The sequence below is a fragment of the Cavia porcellus genome, unplaced genomic scaffold, assembly GCF_034190915.1.
Source record: "Cavia porcellus strain 051 isolate PalLab524CR breed Dunkin Hartley unplaced genomic scaffold, mCavPor4.1 scaffold_7, whole genome shotgun sequence".
In the NCBI taxonomy this organism is placed as follows: domain Eukaryota; kingdom Metazoa; phylum Chordata; class Mammalia; order Rodentia; family Caviidae; genus Cavia; species Cavia porcellus.
In genome coordinates this window covers 65,032,853-65,053,697 of record NW_026947490.1, presented here as the reverse complement: position 1 = coordinate 65,053,697, position 20,845 = coordinate 65,032,853, and the positions used below count along the sequence as shown (strand labels likewise).

Here is a 20,845-nt window from a genome sequence, read left to right as displayed (position 1 = left end):
CTGCTTTTCTTCTCATGAATGTTCTTGTCTTAGAAAATAAAGGGTTCCTTCTTCACAAAATGTTAATTTGTAATAGGATATTTTAAAAAGAATCTTAAGGTTCCTCTCACCCTAAGTAGCTATGGACATAATGTATAGACAAAAGCTCTTACAAATAACTAGTATTTTTTAATAATTAACAATTTAAAAAATTTTAGCAGGGTCTTCACACCAAAAGGTTTGAGAACCAATAATACACAGGCGACTAACAGGCTGTTCTGCACCATTCCACGTAAGTAAATTTGAAGACAATGAAATAGAAGCTAAGGAAAAAATTCTGAAGTGATTCAAAGAAAAAACTCAAAAGACTAATTACCACAGGAAAAACAATAATGAAAACAAAAACAAAAACTGTCAAAGAGCTATCTGTAATACATATATCAAAACAGAGAAAAAAGAAACAATTCAGAAATAAATTCTATCAAGAACACATAATTGCAACATTCATAAAGCAATTTCAGAGCATTTTAAAAAACTTGCAAAAATCAATTTGACAAAGGCAACTACATTCTCAAAACCTAAAAATGTTTAAATACTTGCAAGCCAGGTGTAGTTGTTCACACCTGTAATACCAGCCACCACACTAGGAGGTTGATACAGGACTGCAAATTCAAGCCCAGTAGGGACAAATCAAAGAGACTCTGCCTCAACATAAAGAATTTTGAAAAGGGCTAGAGATATAGCTAAGAGCAAAGATCCTGGTTCAATTCCCAGCATGGAAATTAATTATAAATTTGAAACTTTCTTAGTAGAATGATTAATCTTCTCTACAACCTCATCACAGGTTGTAGAACATTTAGCAGTTTTTAAAACTGGGGAAATAGAATTTATCTTACAGAAGTAATTTTAACAGGATTATTTGGATTAGGATCAAAAAGTCTACAGCCTAACAGGAAAAAAGGGCATGAAAAGACAATTCAACAAAAAGCACAGATAGCTTATAACTCTCCACTAAAAAAGAATATAAAGTACCATTTTCTCTTTAATCTTTATTATTGGCATCAAAGAACCTGACAATATATTAACTAGGCAAAAGGTGTAGACAAATTTACTGTTACTGGAGGCATAAAATGATTCAGTAACTCAGAACACACTATCAAAATCTGAACACTACTAAAATGACCCTGCATGCCGGGCATGGAGGAGCACAACTGTAATCCCAGCACTTGGGAGGCTAAGGAAGGGGGATAGCTGTGTTATATACCAGCCTGAGCTATAAAATGAGTTCAAGACCAGCCTGAACTGCATAGCGAAACTCTGTCTCAAAAAGACAAAAATTAAATTAAAATAAAATATAATAACCTTGCATATGGTAGTAATCCCAATTGTGTTAAGTTTATCCTACAGGTATATTTACATACTTACAAAATGAACTATGAAAAATGCTAAGTGTAATACTGTTTGTAAAAGCAGAAACTGCAAGCAGCCTAAATGTCTACCACTAAGGAAAGTCGCATACTTACAAATTAAAAATGGTTAACTACAATACAGAGATAACTAAATACACTGCAGTTAAAAACAGTATATGGCTCTGAAATGGAATCAACTCCAAGATAAACTGGAAAAAGGGTGTGTTCAAAACTCATCTGGGAAGCCACGGCAGAAGAATTGCAAGTTCAAGCCCAGCGTGGACAACTTTGCAAAATCTTGTCTCAAAACAATGAAAATGGCAGGGGATGCAGCTCAGTGTGAAGGCCCTGGATTTAACCCCAATTTTAGGCAAAAATTTCAACACTAATAAATGATGATGACGAATACCTATGTACATACAAACATCTACATAAATATCCTGCTCTGGAAGAAAGGACTTAAGGAACTGAATGCCAGGTGACTGACTTTTCACACAATAATAATCTTTACCATGTGGATTTACCATGTATAATTGCTTATTGAAAAATAGGTATTAAAACAAAGTGAATGCTTCCTCAGAATCCTCTACTTTAATATCTCTGAATTTAGTATTATTTGAGAAATATTTCAAGACAAAGGAAACGTTTCAACCATTTCATGACAATCTTATACACTGCAGCACTAAAAAAATGTATTAGAAATTCTTTGGTTCCAGAATGTAATTTATAAAATTTTTTATTCACTTCAATCAAATGAATTGTGTAAGACATTAAAGATTTGTGTACTTACCGAACTTTCTTCCCATTTTCAGTAATTTTTGTTACATTTAACAATCCATATTTCTCTTGACCCTATGGAATAGAGTAATACTACTTACGCATCATTCACATAAACAATGATGTTCTAAAATGCAAATGAACCAAAATGTTCTGGCTGCATAAAAATTAACTGAAAAGAAAAGATTAGTAAGTATGTAACATACTTGTTTCTAATGACATTAAGAGTACAATTTTTGCCTGGTAAGTGCAAGGTCGTAAGAGTTCGATCCCCAGTACTAAAAAAAAAAAAAAAAAAAAAAATTCTAATACTTTTGGTAAAGTTACATTCGATAATTTTATAATTAAACACTTTCTTCTCCTAAATCATACACTTTGTTATCAAATTAGATTTTCAAAGAAACAAATTTGCACCAGAAAAATGATTTATGTCTTCCTGTTCAAGGAAAGGGATACAACGCTATAATGATAAAAATTGCAAGAAAATAAATCTGAAAAGTACTCAAAATAGGAATCTACTCTGCCAGAATGTAAAAATAGGCAAAATACAAAGACTATTTAAAAACTTACTCAGAAGTAACTGTACTTTGCATAGAATTGGCTTTAATGTGATACAAAACTTTCAATATGTGCTTCATCTGATCACATTAAGAGGAGAGTTAGGCTCTGAAAAACACTAGATTAGCCCATTAACGCAAAAAACGAAAATGTGATGCCAAAAAAACTTACCATCAGGCCTTAGGACAACAAAAGCCATTATGCTAGTTATACTATTGGTGCTATTTTAACTCTTTCTAGGTAATAAAAAGCATTTTCTCACGGTTTTCGCTTCCTAGAGTCAAATGAACTTTAATACTTAGATTACTAGTAAGCATTATATGGATATGACAGTTGATTTTAATTCAACTGAAATGCATGAAACGCAAACACATACATACAACAAAACTATTTTCATTTCAGAATTTATTTTTGAATATTTAGCTGATTCTTCAGCTGTATTTCCTCAAGATACCTTAACCAGAAAATATTCATTTTATATGGAAGATAAATACTTGAGTTTTACTGAGTTTTAATGTTCAAAAGTTTGAGTGGTTTGATGAAAACTCTACCTACAGACCAAGCTGAAAAATTATTAGTTAATTCATATTTTTGCTATAGTATTTGGACACATGTGCTTTTACTGTATTATTTTGCAGAATGAATAGCTTTACCCAAGTTTGACACTTTTCATAAAAACTATTGCCTCATAACAAAAACATCATTGCATAATTGCTTATGGACAAGATTTTTTTCTAAGAGCATTCTCAATCTCTGAAGCAAAGAGAAGGCTTTCAATTACAAAAACTAAGAAACTGCATTAGTCAGAACAGATGGACACTGGTTATGGGAATTGGAATTGTAAGGGCAGAGATGGGAATTAAAGCCATTTAAAAATGCCACAGGTGAGATGATGTGAAAGCAACAGAGGCAGGATAAAAATGTAAGCATCCAAGCAGAAAGAAAAATGGACAGAATCACGGTAGTGACAGCCTAAGCCTATAAGATAAGAGAGACTGTCTAAATAAGGAATACTTACCTGAATCAATGGATGAACTGAATCTGGTGTGATACTGTGCGTGCTAAGCATTGTTCAAAGGATCCAAAACCCTCACCAAATTCTCAACAGGGATCCAAGCCTGAATGCTGTAAGCATTAAGCACTCTAACTCGAATCTTACAAAAACAAAATATCCCACATCAAATCTAATGAAAATAAGTTGCCACACAATGTGGTAAACACTATAAGAAATGCATACCTAACTCGGTGAGTGGATGGGGGAACCAAGCTCAACCTGAGGAAGAAAAGACAATCACAGACCGCTTTCTGAAGCAAAGGAGTGAGAGTCAGCAAGGTGGAACTGGGGAGGAGGGGTTTGAATATAACACACTAGGGACAGAGGCCAGAAAGCCAGCATCTCTGGAGGGCCTTCAATTTCCCTCCAAGTGGTAAGGGACAGAAGTCGCAAGAAATAGACAGGAGAAAACAGAACCAAGAGAGCAGCACAGCTGGGAACCCACTGGGATACTATTTGGGTGAGGAATGCAGGCGGCAGCAAGGGAGGCCTGGGTCCCAGAGCCCAATGACAGAGCCTGGAGTGAGGGAGAGGGGAGAGCTGTGGCTAGACAGAGTTCTCAGAGAACCTGCCCTGATCATCCTCCCAGGCACTCTCTCGCCTCTCAGAGGTAGTAAATAACCTGTTAGCACCCCACCCTGCCCAGTGTGATTCCCTCATCACACTTTACCATACACTGAAAGCTTCTGCCCTCCAAATTCCTACGTTAAACCAAATCCCCAATGTGATGGTACTTGGGGTGACTGGTAACACAAAGTGAGTCCCTCACGGCTGGGACTGTTGCCCTTCTCTTTCCTACCAAGTGTGAGGACATGCCCAGGAGTGGGCCTCGGCATACGGCCAATCTGCTGATGCCCAGAGACTGTAGCCTCCAGAGCTGTGAGAAATGCGCCTCTGCTGTTTATAATCTTATAGATTTTTGTTACCGCAGCCCAACAGAACAGACACCTAACTAAAAGTACTACTGCATGTGTATTTCATTTATGGTTTCTTGATTAAGCCGTGCCATGTCTGACCAATCTACATCTGGGGACTGCATTTAGCACACAGCGGTCAGTACAGATTAACAGGGAAAAATATAAAGTCAGCAACAGAAAAAACAAAGCCTTCCCTTCTAAACACCAAAGATAGTGAATTTGATGTAAAGGTGCCAAGTCGACAGATGGTGATACAGGCTTGGATATGCAAGGTAAGAGACTTGAAGAAATATTTCCCCAAATAAGACGAACTTTTATTTCACACTGTGTGGTTTATTTTCAAAATATAGTGTGACTCACAATTAGTGAATGCATTTGTGCTGCTCACTGAGGTAACTTCATAAACACACCTTAGGCCACCAGGCATGGTGCCGCATGCCTGTGATCCCACAACTTGGGCGGCAGGGGCAAATGTTTAGTGGGTTTGGGTTTCCTTCTAGGGAGATGGAAATGTCCTGTAAACCAGACAGAAGTGACAGTTGTACTCAACTGTAGTAAGTGCCACCAAATCATACACTTTAAAGTGGTTGGTGGTTAATTTTATGTAATATGATCTTTACCTCAATAAAAAAAAACCTGAAAGGTATCATTTGAAAATTAGATATGCAAATCACATTTAGAATAAGTACTACTCAATTTAAAAATAGCAAATTTTTAAATTGCAAAGTATTAGCAAAACTAATACTCTTGTTTTAAAAAGTATTGAAATGTCCTTTTCTCCAAAATGTTTGGCACACATTAACACTGCGGTTCAGTATTCAAGGTCAAAAGTTGAAGTTTCCAAATTATATGTTTTAAAATGTTTCTGCATTCAGTAACTGAGAAGTTTAAAGTACATACACTCACAGGCACTCTGGGCCAGATAAGGAATAGCCTCTAGATCAGTCCACAAAAACCTGCATAATTCACATTCCAGTTGCCTTGCAGAAAAATACTAATTTTTCAAGGAGTATATATGGCCTAGTAAAAAAAAAAAAAAGATTTGAAGGGACAATGAAAATAACAATGCATCTGAAAACTGAAAATGAAGCATAAAAAAAAAAAATCAACACTTAAAATTTATGTTAAGGGGTAGAATGTTAAATCTTGTCTGACTAGAGAGACTGAAGAGGGGCCAGCCATGGTAGTGCATGCCTATAATCCCAGCATTCAGGAGGCTGAGACAAGAGAATCACCACAGGAGATCTGAGGCCAGCTTGGGCTACATGGTGGATTCTGGCTGGTCTGAACTACATAGTGAGATCTGGGAAAGAAAAAAGAAAAGAAAGAAAAAGCGGGGAAGGGAGGGGGGGAAGAAGAAAGGAAGGGAAAGAAACACCCCACCTGGTGTGCCAGTTCCTCGTGCTGGCCATTGGCAGGTGCTGTGAGTTACGTTTGGGTCTAGCTGCTGTCAAACTTTTCACAAAGTAGATAAATGGCTGGGGAAATAATGTCAATGGTCCTTGGAAAGTGTACATAAAAGATTTACAAATATCTTTTTCTAGGGTCAATAAGAAATTCATTTTCTCAAAGTGCACACAATCTATACAGGAGCCTTCTAGGAATTGTACACTACTTATATTTAAAATAAGGGGTTTTTGCTTTTTTTCCCTAAATGGGCTAACAGGAATACTGTGCTAACAGTGCCCTCAATTCATACAGTAATTCCTGCCAAAACCACTAAAATCATGTTCATTTTTATCTTCACCTAATGTTTATGAACCCAGTACTAAGTTAGAAATTTAAAAGACAAAAAGTAGAAACATGTAGTCCCTACATATAAACCCCCTGTGGGTTTTAAACCTAGCGAGGATACTTAGGATACATGAAATAACTTGCGTTTACTGAATGTACCAGGTGGTCTGCAGGCTCAGAAGTAGGAGAGAGTTGTTACCTGAGGCCAGGAGACAGAGCCCAGCATGAACACACACACCTCTGACTCCACCGCCTGGTGCAGCTGAGGCAGGACACAGAGGCCAACCCAGCTCTGGCAGCTTAATGACCTAATGAGACGGTGTCTCCAGATGGAAAATGCAAAGGATCGGGGCTGTAGCTCAGCGCACATCCCGTAGGGTCCACCTGTAGTACCGGGGCAGAGCACAAGACTCGAGCCATATGTGAATGAAGCCAAGCCTGTTCCACACAGATAGACTGCCCGAGTCAGCGTCGGGAAAGGTACAGAGAAACCTAAGCATCTGAGCACAGAGACACACTCTGTCACCTCAGTCTCATCACTACACAAGGTATTCTCCAACATCACACTGTAGACAGTAAGTATGTGCAATTACTAGGTCTAGTAGAAAAAAAACTAAAAGAAGGAAATATAAAAGATAGGGAATGGAGAAAGTTAGAAAACTCAAAGAGTATGGAAGTCTCTGCCTCTGATGAGGAGAAATCTGAACTCTGACTAAAAAATAAGTCTACTGTATCACAGCTTCACAGAATAGGCAACTAACGATACAAGCTTGTCTTTTAAAAACCTTGAAAGTTTTATTTAACATTCACTCAGCAAATATTTACTGAATAGCTATCACGTGGCCCTGCAGTGGTTACTCTTCCTGCTTTCAGGCTTTCCTTTGTGTAATGGGAAGATAGGCATAAATAGAATTGGAGATTTTTGCAGGATAGAAGTAATGAAAAGTTACTCTACTTTATGAAATCAAGCAAAATATAGTTAAATACTATTTAGAGTGTACAATGCAATTCCCTGAGAAAGTTAATTGAACTGAGCCCTGCAAATGAAGCAGGCACACACACAGGAGAAAGAAGTCTTGCCGGCAGGGAAGTGACGCATGCAAGGACTCTGAGTTCATGGCAAGTGTTAGGGGACAGGAAGGGAGAGAAGGCACAAGGAGACAACAAGCGAGAAGAGAGGAAGAGGACCCAAGGAAGGGGAGATAAAGTGGAACGGTTCCCATCCGCACCACAAACTGTAGACTTCATTCTAAAAGGACAGGGAAGGCACTGAAGGGCAATCCCACGGTCAGCAAGATGGGAAGACCCAGACAAGTGTTCACACAGAGCCTGGTAAGCTTCATGGCAGCCATGACGCTGTTGGAAGAGAAGTATGGGCTTAGAGGTTTCCTAATTTTCGGAAAACAGAGCTGAGACGCAGGGCCTCCCATGCACAAGGGTGTCTAGGCTTGTTAGGAAGGAGAGGCAGGCTTCTTACCTTTGCACTGATGCCCTGAGTAAAAAAGGGTAAAGCAGAACTGCATAGCCTTCTCTGGGAATTTCAGTATTTATTTTTAAAAATCAAATATAAAGCAGTCATCTAAAAATGTGGTTTATAAATTAAGAATGTTAGACACAGTATTTTGGACAAAGGGGGTATTTTAAATCAATAAAATCTGATTTTTAATTTTAAATGTTTTAATTTTATTTCTTCCTTTAAAAAAAATGTTGTGTAGTAGAAGCCCAGAAAATAGTGAAGCATTGCACTTTATAATTTACTGAAATTGACTATGACAACTGGACTGTTATATTGTTTCTACCATACTAACTGGGTCTTGGTGCTTTGGTGAAGAGGGAGAAGACTCATTTTCAGGAAGGCAGGGTTTTGAGGCAGTTGGAGAGTCCTACAAAAAAATAAGTAATGAAAAAAGTTACTCTATTTTATATAATTCTATTTCTCCCTGTACTCACAGTGGGAGAGCTTAATTAGGTCATCTAAGAAAACTATTTTCCTTTCTATATTCAGTTCTAAAATTAGTATGTTACTGGTTTGAAAACTACTGGGGTTATAAAAAGTTTACGATATATAGCAGCTTTTGTAGTGATTAAACTTTAATAATGCATATAAAATTACTTAAAACAAATGATCATGTTGGCTTAAAGTTATGATGTTGTACTAGTCTGAATTAACTATATTTAAAGGAAGTCTAAACTGTCCTAGAAAAATATGTATCACTCATCACACCAACGTGCTGTTGATACGACAGGTATAGATACATAGGATTAGGCAAAGAATACTCTCACAGGAATTACTGGATAATTTCCTAAAGAAAATGTTATTTTGATCAACAGCAATATGCTACACAGCTGTTTTAGTCAATAGCTATAGCCTCATAATACTTAAAATAATTTATAGCTAACTTTCCAGTGATGAGAAAAACGCAGAATTAAAACTATAAAAGGAAGAAAACTAAGATTTAAAGATTAATAACTCATAAGGAAAAAAATGTTTTAACATCTAGGTTTAAGAAATCCTAAGAGCTAACTAGCATAGAGTTTTATAATCAATGTGCTTTGTCAAAATTTAAAAATATAGGACTACTCATGGGGTTAAGGCTGCAAAACACTTTTTGGTATCAACAGCCTTGCTTCATTCAAATTTTCTCCACTTCAAGATACTTTGAATACATCTAGGAAAAGAGAATTTGTAAAAATTATATGCCAATATCTATTATTAATTTTCCTATCACTGAATAATACCTTTGGACAATCATTTCCAGATTTATATCATTTCTAGTTTTCTTATGAAAATTGGAAAAAATACTAAAAATAAGTCAGGGAACATGTTTGAAGTTAAGACTGTAAAAATCATTACTATTTGTTCACCTGGATCAAGATCAGGTTTTGTAAACAAAGAAATGAGTCACCTAGAAGTTTATAGGGAAATATTTAAGAGGGTACTCTTACAAGTCAAACACCCAATGGAAATATCATTAATGGGGAAAATACTAAAATCACATCAGAAATCTCTTCATAAAAATTAAACTTATTTTACAAATTTCAGTATACTCTTGAGCTTTCTGACAACTTCAGGTCAGTTTTGCCTTCTATTCATGGGTGTATTATTGAAACAGTCTGACAAAGAGGAAAGATTTGTTGATCCACAAACTAGAGAATAAGTTACTTGAATTTAAAGGAGTAATTATGATTTATTTTTCATAGTACTGCTAATCCTATAGAGACAAAAGACAAATGTGGAATAATGATGTGTGTGCAACAATTACCATTAGTATAAACGAGAACAATCTAACATTTATGAAAGTAGATGCATATGTAAAGAACATGCATCTACAAATGGGAGTTTTAGTAAAAACCATACATAAACTAGAATGGTGTCGCTTACAGTCTAACATCTACATCCTCCAAAGTTATCCTCAGTACCTGTGCTGCCCTAACTACACTTGCTACATAGCGCTGGGTTTCTTTGGTTACCTTTCAACTTACATATACTTCATGTCTTTTATAATGTATTGTTCTGGGTTTTTGTTTCTTTGGTACTGGGGATCGAACTCACAACCTCATGTTTGCCAGGCAGCCGTTTGCGCCACTGAGCTTAAACCCCAACCCTAATGTATTGTGTTAAGTTTTTTTTTCATTTCCTCAAAAGACTGCCCTTTTAAAAAAAGGTATATAAAGATGTGATCAAAATATATGGTGAATTTTTTTAAGTTTTCTAATTTTACAGTAAAGACACCCTGCCATTAATCCCTGAAAATAAATCTCCCTTGCTTCTAACACAACTATCCCACTGCTCCACTTTCTAAATAACTAGTACTAGAAATCCTCTTGCAAGAGTGTCTTACTGAGGTACAATCAAAAGTACAGTGAAGGCTCCTGCCAAATGCTACCCAAGAGGACGGCAGGCTTGTATCCACCTTCTTCACCACACCTGGCATCATGAGATTTCTGACTTTTCCGAAAGTCAAAACAATCACAAAAGGTACATATTTTTAATCAATTAAGAACATCAAGGCAGCCATGACAGTGCAACCAAAGACATGAATGAGAACTTCTACAAGTGGCAAAAATGACGTGACAAGCGTGTTCAATCAAAGTGAGGAGTATTTTAAGAGGGATTAATGGCAATGTGTCTTCTACTACTGATTTTAAAGTTTAAACATTCACTTTTTTTAATCACATCTCATATAGATAACGACAAACAGAAAAGTTTACTTCATGAAGCAATTTACAAAGGGAAAGGGGGTCATTTCTATTAAAAATAACTAATTGCAGATCTCAGTCATATTCTTGCAAATTTGAGCCAATTAAATCAAAGAGGAAATATAAAAAGACTTCATCTAAGTTATTTGAAGTAAACATTGAAGATAGATCTCAAGAAATTTTAAGTATGTACCATCAAATTATCATCTTTTATTTGTTCTGATACAAGTAGGGAATGGAGGAAATTTAACAGTGCCTTTTGTCCTGGAGTATTATACATGGTATGTAAGAGCCTTGATGAATTCTTCTATTAACAAAATCTCTAGCAATTTCACCTGCCTAGGCTAATGTCAATGCCATTTCCAAGTGTACCTTCAGCAGCAGACTCCAGAATGTTACTCCTTTAGTATGCCCTCTACATTCAGCTGTATAACATTCTTATAAAATAAAAGCTATCACTGGTCTACTTTCATTGTCATTCTTTATATCCATCTTACAAATGTGTGACAACTATTTTTATAGCTCCATGGAGGTCCACTATTAACATATGAAGGTCAATTTTATAGTCATGTATATCAAAATATTACTTACTTTGACTGATCAATTGAAATCAATTGTTTATATAAAAATTAGGACTGAAAGTATCCAAATACAGACAATACTGTATGTCTTAAAAGTTTATTTTCACTAACAAACTTAAAAAATACAGCAAAAAAAAACTTTGAAAATTTAATTTTGCTAAAAGAGAAACCTTATGGTCAGGAAAAAAAAAAAAAAAAAAAACAAAGAAAGAAAAAGAGTGAGTCCTTACTGATAGTTGCCTTTTTAAAAAATAACAGGCATGGTGCACGTGCCTGTAATCCCAGCACTCAGAAAGCTGAAGCTGAAGAATCACCATGATTCAAGGCCAGCCTGGGATGCACAATGAGAATCAGCCTCAAAAAAGCTAAACTAAGTAAGTATATTTAACTTAGGGACGTTACCACCACCTCTGCATTTTAATATTGGTATGTCTGATGTTCTTCAAACAAGTACGAGGTACCTCATCCCCCAAATGAAGCCACAATGGAAAGATGTGATTCCTAAAGAACATTTTAAAATGTTTCAGTATCTAAATTCTAATCTTTTCTGAGGCAAGAACTGTCTCCACTCTGAAACCTACAAAAGATTGAAGACATGCAAAGGATGACAGAAGTGACTTTAAAATGCCACTTATATGGACCAGGGGTTTAGCTCAGCGGTGTTAAGTGCCTGTCTGGCAAATGCAAGGTCATGAGTTTGATGCCCAATACCTGCATAAATAAAGGAAGGAAGGAAGGAAATCTGTTAGTACCTAATACCTCCTCCCCTTAATAAAATGTCACCTATCTAGTACATCAAGCACATACATCCCTAAGCTACATGAAGTCAGTCCACTGCAAAAACTGAAAAAAACCTCAAGTCAAAACCTATTCTACAAAAACAGATAAAACACTAGCCACTAAAGTATATAATTTAATTCAGAAAAAAATAAATAAATATGAGTACATTTCAGTATATGCAAATCAAAGGTTAAGTCAGCTCAAAAGAAATCAAATGTTTTAGCAAAGGAGCATCTTGAACCACACAGTATTACATAAAATGAGGTGTTAGAACAAATGTTTACAATTTATTACACAATGTAATATAAAAAGAACTTGCCAAAATTCTCAACAGGTTTTCCCTAAAGTCCTACCTTGTCATTGGTGTCCAATACGATGGTACTATGTCTCCACTTTGTTAATACTATTGGTTCCTGCAGCCGCCTATCCAGACTCCTACTTTTAATTATTTCTCTTTGCTGCTGAGACGAAGCATTATACTAAAGAAAACAAAACACACTTCGTAAGTAACAGAAACACAAGTGGAATCTAAATATGCTGGCTCCAAACAACACAAGGGTATTAGGCTCACTTCACCCCATGACACCACTATGAACTTTCTACCTCTGTTATCTCTAACCTACACACTAACACACCTGAGAAGACTACAGGTTCCAGTAGGAAAAAGGCCCAGTTGATGTTTTGTAAAATATTTAACCTCTGTAAGTCTAAGCTTTTCCAACTGAAAAAAAAAATATACATATATAACAAAATAATATCTTATTTACGAGGTTGCTTATAAGAGTAAACAAAGCATAAAAGGTACCAAATACTCTCCTGTTAGTAGATTCTCAAAACATGTTATAATTTATAAAAGGAGATTACTAGATAATTTTATCTTTTAATTTATAATCATGTTGATTATCAAATCCATATGATTTTAATTTTTGGTTTACATTTTAAAACTAATGCTTATATGTAAGCAATACTCTTAATATTTAAGGGTCTTAGGTTTTAGGTTGTCTCTTTAATTTCACTTAAAGGCCAAACATATTATTATTTTTCTCCCTCAGGTTCTCAAGGCCAATTCTGAATATATCAGCTGCATATAAAAAATAATCACTGTCAAAAGAAAACTACATATAAAATTAAGAACACATCACTAGGAAGGTATTAAATCCTGTAATTGTATAAAATCTCAAGAAGGTCATCAAAAGAAAAACATCTGAGAAATTTAAAGCTGGTAGAATAATACTGCCTTAGGTCATCTCCATAAATTATAAAATGACCAAAAAAAATTCTATTTTTAACAGATACATTCTTCTAAAATCAAAGAACATTTAATATCAACTAGCCTCACTCATAATTAAGAGTTTAGCAAATCTTAACTTTTAAAACTGATTATAGTTTTAATACCATTATATTTTAAGGATGTTGTACTACTTAAAATATCTTCCCAGGAGCTTTCTTTCCACAATGGAATTCTTTACTCTCCAGGATGAAATCATCTCGGCCTCCCCAGCTGTCTCCCGAAGTTGTTACTGTGGTCTTTGCATTATAATTTTCCAAAGCCAGGCAATCACATTTGGGTATATGCTTGTGACTCACTGTTTTTTGATAAACAGTAGTCTTAAGACCGAAGTTCACAAAATGACCATTTCTAGACTAAACAGTAATGACACTTAAAGGCCACCAAAATTTCCTCTGCCAGACATTCTCTAAATATAGAGAACCAATTAGCAAACAGGGCTGTCTTTTCCCTGCAACTAAGTCATCACTGGCAATAATTAAAACGTGCAGTTGTGTGTAAGCTTGTGTAAGACCCTCAATGGAGGCCTGCCTAGTTTTTGAGCTTGTAATACTCCAACTTAGAAATGATTTCGATGTGTACCAAGAATACTACAAAATTAAACTGGGTAATAATCACAAACTTAAATGTACTCAAAAGTAACAGTATAATCATAAAAAATGTTAGATACAGAATCTAACACACAAGACAATACACAGGTTTTTTTGGTACCAGGGACTGAACTCACTGCCTATACTTGCCAGGCAGTGGCTTGTGCCACGAAGCTAAATACCTGGCTGACACAAATAATTAAAAAGAAAGAAAAACCTTAACAGTTAAAACACATACACACATAGTCAAATTTTAAAAGATGAGCAAAATTAATGTTCTGAATCACCTTTTAAAAATTTTGTTTCAAAAACTTTAACTGAATTATTTTAATCATTTACACAAGAGCCGACTATTTTTTTAAAAAAACTCTCCTATCAAGCTTCAGCACATTAACATAAGCTATTTGCTTCAGTATTTTCTCCTGAGGAAACACTACATCTAGATCAGATGCCCACTGAATGCGGCTTCCCAATTCCACTTCTCTCTGCTTTCCCAGCTCTCCTCATTCACACACACTTCACAACGGAATACACTTATGCATCACTAGTATTATTTGACAGGTTTAAAAACAAAATCATACCATTGTACCTTTTTCAACTTTTTCACTGCAAAAATTCCTTTTAGAAATAAATCTCATGCTCTGACCTTGATGTGCACACAAAAACACAATTTTGATACAAGTGGACACGTGCAAGATGTTGACACTAGTTTTCACTCCTGCAGCAGAATACAATGCACGGCACTGCTCCAGTTCCTCAACACTCAATGCCGTTGAATATAAACTTTATGTATATGACACACAAAGTGTAACTAAAAAACACAGTAAATGTTTACGTTTTTTAAAAAATGTTTACAGGGAAAGACACACTGCTGTTAATGCACCCTCCAAATCCTGCCCCTCACTTTGAACAAACCTATCCTACCATTCTGGCCACTTTCTGAAGGCTTTCAGGAAATTCTCTTCAAGCATCTTTAGTTGCAGTGTCACTGCTGTTTCAACGTCCTGAATCAATTCAAAACATTTTACCTTTTGTGGTTGTTTTAACTTCGGGAAGTTAAGCCAAATGTCACCTGCCCCCAGATCCAGTGAATAAAGTAGGTAGGACACAATGTAGTATTTTTGCAGGCCTGCCCTGCCACTGGGTGGCACTTGGTAGCACACACTGTATTTCTAAACACCTCTAGTAATGACATTTATAAAAGAGGACTTGTAGAATTGTTTCACAAAGTGAAATGATGGGATAAATGTGTCTGAAGTAAGAGGAAGTTTTCTGAGGGGAATTAATGAATATGTGCCTTTTACTATAATTCTAAAAATTTAAAATTCACCATATATTTTAATCATCTTGCATATTTCTGCTGTATATATACATTTACACATGTTTTATATGTGTATATACATTTACATATCTTTACCTGGAGATTTAAATATTCACTGTATTGATTTACATTATTGTGAATGCTTAGAAAGCTAAAAAACTTTCCAGATACTGACCATTTAGTCAGGTACTTTACCTATGTGTTTTTAACTGTCTCTTATTGGTATATATAAGATTTCTCTACAACAGAAACATTCTTCGACAGATCCTTGTACAATTTCCAACATTTTGCTCATTAAATTTACATCTTTAATCTAACTGAAATCATTAAGCATGAAAAAAGATCAAGGTCTTTTATTATTTTACTGTGAATAATCAATCATCTTAACATCACGTACTGTTAAGTCCATGCTTACTCTACAGATGTGTAAGGCCACACCTGAACTCTGGGCCCTTTCCTACTAACTTACCATGTCCTTACATGTGTATATTTACTGTCTAATTACCCCAGGAGAAGCCAAACCTCTCCTGTCCCTCTCCCAATTTTCCCTGTCCAAAAATAGGTTAACTTTTCATGGACATCTATCTACAAATATGAATCTCAAAAGTATGAAAATGCATTAATTGGATACTGTTAGAAAGGGAAACTTCTCAACCCAGGAACATTAATATCTTACACTCCTTTAACAGGCATATTCTTAGTTATGGTTCTTACTGCTGCTACTATTAAAGTAAATGACATCTTTATTCCTATCATATTTCTAAGCTTTTTACCAGACAAATGCATGGTTTTTATGTTGATTTTATAACCAGGAACCTCTGAACTTTCATGCTTTAAGTTTGTAGGTTTTCTTGGATTTCCTAACAGTCAAAAATATACTTACAACTTCTTTTTCAACTGTATCTTTTCTTAATTGTTGAATAGAAGCAATGATAGACAATTTCTAGTCTAGTTCATAACTCAGGTGAGGAAGCTTCTGTAAATCGCACCATAAAGCATGAGACTTTATGTGGATCCTGTGACAGATAACCTTAAGCAAAATGTCTCATATTTGGAGTGAGTTTCTTCTACGTTTGTGTCATGGCATTTCAACCATTCTGACAGGTGTGTTTAGCCATTTACATTTAATGTACCTTTTTCTATGTTAGGATTCACATCTGCCATCTAATTATTTGCTTTCTTTTCTGTTTATCATTCCAATGCCCCCTCCATCTTCTTATGGGCAACTCAAGCAATTTTCACTTCTATGTCTTAACAGAACTACAGTTTAAGTTTCTTTTATTACAGTTACTTACTGCTCTAGCAATTATAATATACACTATCAAAGACTACCAGTATCAACATTCTGTACTTCGAGTGGAATAAAGAAACTGTACCCACAATTATATTCCTTTATCTTCCCCTTTTATTATATACTTGTCTTAAAAATTATCTTGTATATGAGTGCTACCACAAAAATTTTATATTCCTTCTCTGAAGTTACACACCTCCAGCAAAATTTGTCAACGTACGGACCTATTTTTTATGCTGGTCAATATTCATAGCATACTTTTCAGTTAAAAACTCAGGCCTAACCCAGCATAGTGTGCATACCTGTCACTTCAGCACTGAGAGGCTGAGTCAGAAGGATCCCAAATTCAAACCCACCCTCGGCAACTTAGCGAGACTCTGTCTCAAAGAGGTGGGACTGTACTTCTGTGTGAAGGAATTGGGTTCAACCACCAGTACCAAAAAACAAAAGAAAACAAAACAAAATTTATGCTTTCCTTTGGTTTTACAAAGTTCCCAGAAATGATATATTTTAATAGTTTCTCTACTGCTTCCTCCACTTTCTTCTCTTGCAATTTTTAGTAAAAGACAGGGAACTTTCTATCCATTCGTCATTTCTCATAGCTGTCTTCATATCGGTTATTTTCTTGTCCCTCTTTCTAGAGTTTACACAATCTTCTTTTATTTCAGTAACCATCCTTTTCTTCTTGAACATTTCTAATTTATTCCTCATTATACTTATCTGTTTATAAATGTTTTATTCCTCATAATTTAGTTTTGTTTTTTGTTTTGATGTTATTGCTGTTGTTCTGAGACAGGATCTTGCTATGTTTTTAGGCTGGTCTTAAACTATGTTGCCCAAATTGGCCTTGAATTCATGATGATCTTCCTGTCTCAGCCTCCCTAGTGCTGGAAGACAGGCATGAACCACCATACCTGGCAATTTCATGATCTTTTAAAATGAAAACCTTCATTTAATTTGATCATCCATAGCAAGCTTCAAGTCTTTAGTAAGAAAATTAAATTTCACCTTGAGTACAATGTTTTGCTTATTTTCTGTGTCTCTAGTAACATTAGATTTCACTGCATTTGCAACTTTAAAGAAATGTTTTGTAGTGTTCTCTTACTCTTCATTCATTTGCCTTTACCTCCTACTCCCAATCCTGCCTCCCATCCAATACATAGTTTCATAACTCCTTGCCCCTACATCCAGTCCAGAACTGGGGCAAGGGTGTGTATGCGTGAGTGTGTGTGTGTGTGTGTGTGTGTGTACATATTCAGTTATATTTTGCTGCCATATTAACAGAGTTCTTCATTCCAAATTCATTTGTAAGCTTCTCAAAGAATAAAGACTATGGTACTAAACCCCAAGATATATTCAGAACATAGTACATCTCTAGTACTGTATTTGCATTGTGGGTTATATGCCTGACAGAACTTACCTTAGACTTAGTATGAATGCTAAATTATTTAGGCTACAGAATTTAACCTGAAACTATCACCATATAGTGATAATCCATTAAAAAGAGGTTCTAAAACATTTTCCTTTAACTCTCCTACTGTCACATAACCCAACTCAAGCTTCCTTGCAATATGCAATTTAACTGGGAGTTCAAGACATTTCTAAAATATTCTAACACTTGATAGATGTGGCAAATGATGGCAGAAGATGAACACCACAAAACAAGACTCTCCACTGGTCACACGATGATCAGCACCTATGCCCATGTTATAGAGTTTCACCCTTTCAGGATCTGATACAATTCAGTTTCTTCCTCTCTCAGAGAGGTTTTCCCTAGCAGAACTCATAACCACATATTATCTCTCAGCCAATGACTGAATTACACTTGCGTAAGAGGATAATCTTGACTAGTAAATCACTTTTCTTTCCCTTAAAAACACTAAAGAGCAATTTCAGTAGCAAACTCATGGTAATTAAACATAATTTGGCATTATGCCACTAGAAAAAAATCTTTATTTCCAGAAATAATAAAAGACCAAACTCAAGCTAAGCAAAATCAAAAGAATTTCTGAATAGGAATAATCAGTACTAGATAACAAAGATAAGTGGGGGCTGGAGATTTAGCTCAGCGGCATAAGCATTTGCCTTGCAAGCAGGTGGTCGTGAGTTCGATCCCCAGTACCGATAAAAAAAAAAAAAAAAGAAAGAAAGAACAAAGATAACTGTACATCTTAGAAAAAAATCAGCCAGTCACAGAATTCTCAATATATTCTTAAAATACGGAAAAAAAATCCACAACAAAACCAAAACAGTCTTCCTAATTTCTAAAAGCTGAGTAACAACATAAAACAAATCTGCTGAAATCATCCTCAGCTATTACTCCAACAACTTTAAACCAAAGTTCACTATTAAGGCTTCTTACCTTTGGCAGTTCCCATTCTGACCGAGACCCATCTGCACTGTAGTAATACTGTCTACCTTGATCGTCAACATGCTTGAGCCACTATAAAGACAAAGCAGGATTTATAAATTTTAAGTAAATTCAAGCTGCTACTGCCAGACATTAGATAGTCTTTCTGTGAATTTTATTCTACTTGCTAAGAAAATTGAAAAAAAAAAAATCAACCAATGTACAGATTTGCATTTTAAACATGGTAAGAATAAGTACAGTATTCAACATTTAATGTATATTTTTCCTTTCTCCAATATCAGGCTAGAGAAGCTAGTATTGTTTAACAATGAAACAAGAAACACGACATAAAGACACACAGAAACACATGTGCACTGAACACAGATACACAAAGATTGCAGGGTCTGAGAAGGAGGACTAAGGAAGACTAGTATGAACCTATCTTGGTTACAATGCAAATGAAAACTACCACTTCCATAGGTTCTTATGGCAAATAATGAGTCAGGAAAGAGGAGTACAAGCCTATTCTACTGTATCCTAGAGTCAGTTCTCTAAACTAACCCATGCATCCAGTTACTTTCTTAAAGCAATGCCAGATTAATAAACATGTAAGATTTCAATATTCCCAAATCAATTTTTCATAAAATACTAGATTCATGGTTTTGTTTTACACAAATTTAGTCACAGCAGAAAAAAGAGTCTAGGCAATGAGACAGCATATAATAATGAGGGACTGGAAAAGGAATTTCTCAAAGAAAAATATGAAATGTGCCTAATGAATAAACCTAAACAAATGACATTTATTACATCTACCCTTATAAGATCAATCTAAAGTGGACTATCAAAACCACAAAAATCACTAACATAATAGGAGTTTAAAACCATGAATCAGTAGTTATATACTAAGTGTTCATTGTTAACTGGCCTTATTATAGAAATACAAAGGTGAATATCTTAATAAGCTTTTAAAAATACTACTAAAGCTTCAATATACAATTATTTGATGAGAAAATTTTACCAAGAAATACTAGATGAGAAAAAAAGGAAGTACCTTTTCATTAGTATAGTCACTGGTATATAAGGTATGCCCACGTTCATCCAACTCTTCTGACCAACCCCTTGGAGGAGAACCACACTGACTATCTGATTGGCTGGGACAAATGCTGTGGCAGTTTTCTTCTGATGAAAGAAGCTATAAATAGAAACATAATGATTTTTCTTGTTTTAAATAAAACAAAATCTGAGCAACTGAATAAGCAACTGAAAATCTAAGAGATTGAATTTACTTGGCTTTAAGTGCTAAGAATACTTGAATATTTATTCTCAAAACAAATTATTAAGTCTTAAAATTGTATAGAATATGCTAAGTGGAGAGGTAAATAACGGTTAGTTATGATTATTAATACAACTTACAATAAATTTGAAAATAGTATTTCCAGACAAGGAGTGATAAAATATAACCCATATAACGGTGCTTTATTTTGAGGGGCTGGGGGGAGGGGGCTTTGTTGTGGTTTTTTGGTACCAGGTATCAAACTCATGACCTGGTACTTGCCAGCAGGCATGTGCCACTGAGCTACATCCCTGTCCCCTCTAATGCTGCTTTGGAACTGAAACCTCAAGTTAAAACATGACACGGAGGCTATGTGTGCAACAAAGCAGGGCCTGCAGGACTCCACTAACGGAGCTTTTTGGAAACTCTCTCTTGTAGTGGGTACGGCACTGCTCACCGCTAACTCCAGAACCCAGGAGTCTAAGGCAGGAGGGTTGCTACAAGTTCAAGGCCAGCCTGCATACACAGTGAGTTCACGGTCAGAAGCCTAAACTACACAGTGAGTCCCTGTCTTTAAAAGAAGAAGAAGAAAAAAAAAAAAAAAAACACTCATTGTATATCGTAAGTAGTGAACCAAATGCCTGGCAAATAAAATATCCTCAACTAATTTTTTAAAGTATATGAACAAGGGAAATGGAAAAAAAAAAGACACTAGATTTATTATGCTGTACTTTGTGTTCTAA

General features: G+C 35.4%; 1 protein-coding gene and 1 long non-coding RNA gene across 13 annotated transcripts in view; one reads left to right on the top strand and one right to left on the bottom strand.

The window, feature by feature from the left end:
- Arhgap12 (Rho GTPase activating protein 12) overlaps positions 1-20,845 on the bottom strand; it is a 111,943-nt gene that overhangs the window by 26,181 nt on the left and 64,917 nt on the right. For 7 of the 12 annotated variants that reach the window (XM_063253738.1, XM_063253742.1, XM_063253748.1 and 4 more), the window contains 5 exons: positions 19,881-20,021; positions 18,842-18,922; positions 12,343-12,468; positions 8,237-8,311; positions 2,179-2,240 (listed from right to left, as the gene is read on the bottom strand). In XM_063253738.1, the coding sequence (XP_063109808.1) occupies positions 2,179-2,240; positions 8,237-8,311; positions 12,343-12,468; positions 18,842-18,922; positions 19,881-20,021 (485 nt within the window). The remainder of the gene's footprint in view (positions 1-2,178; positions 2,241-8,236; positions 8,312-12,342; positions 12,469-18,841; positions 18,923-19,880; positions 20,022-20,845) is intronic. The other 5 variants (XM_063253743.1, XM_063253744.1, XM_063253745.1 and 2 more) reach the window with 4 other exon arrangements.
- LOC134477003 (uncharacterized) lies at positions 11,467-20,836 on the top strand. The gene is made up of 2 exons (XR_010048874.1): positions 11,467-11,583; positions 20,541-20,836. It is a non-coding gene; the product is annotated as an uncharacterized LOC134477003 (long non-coding RNA).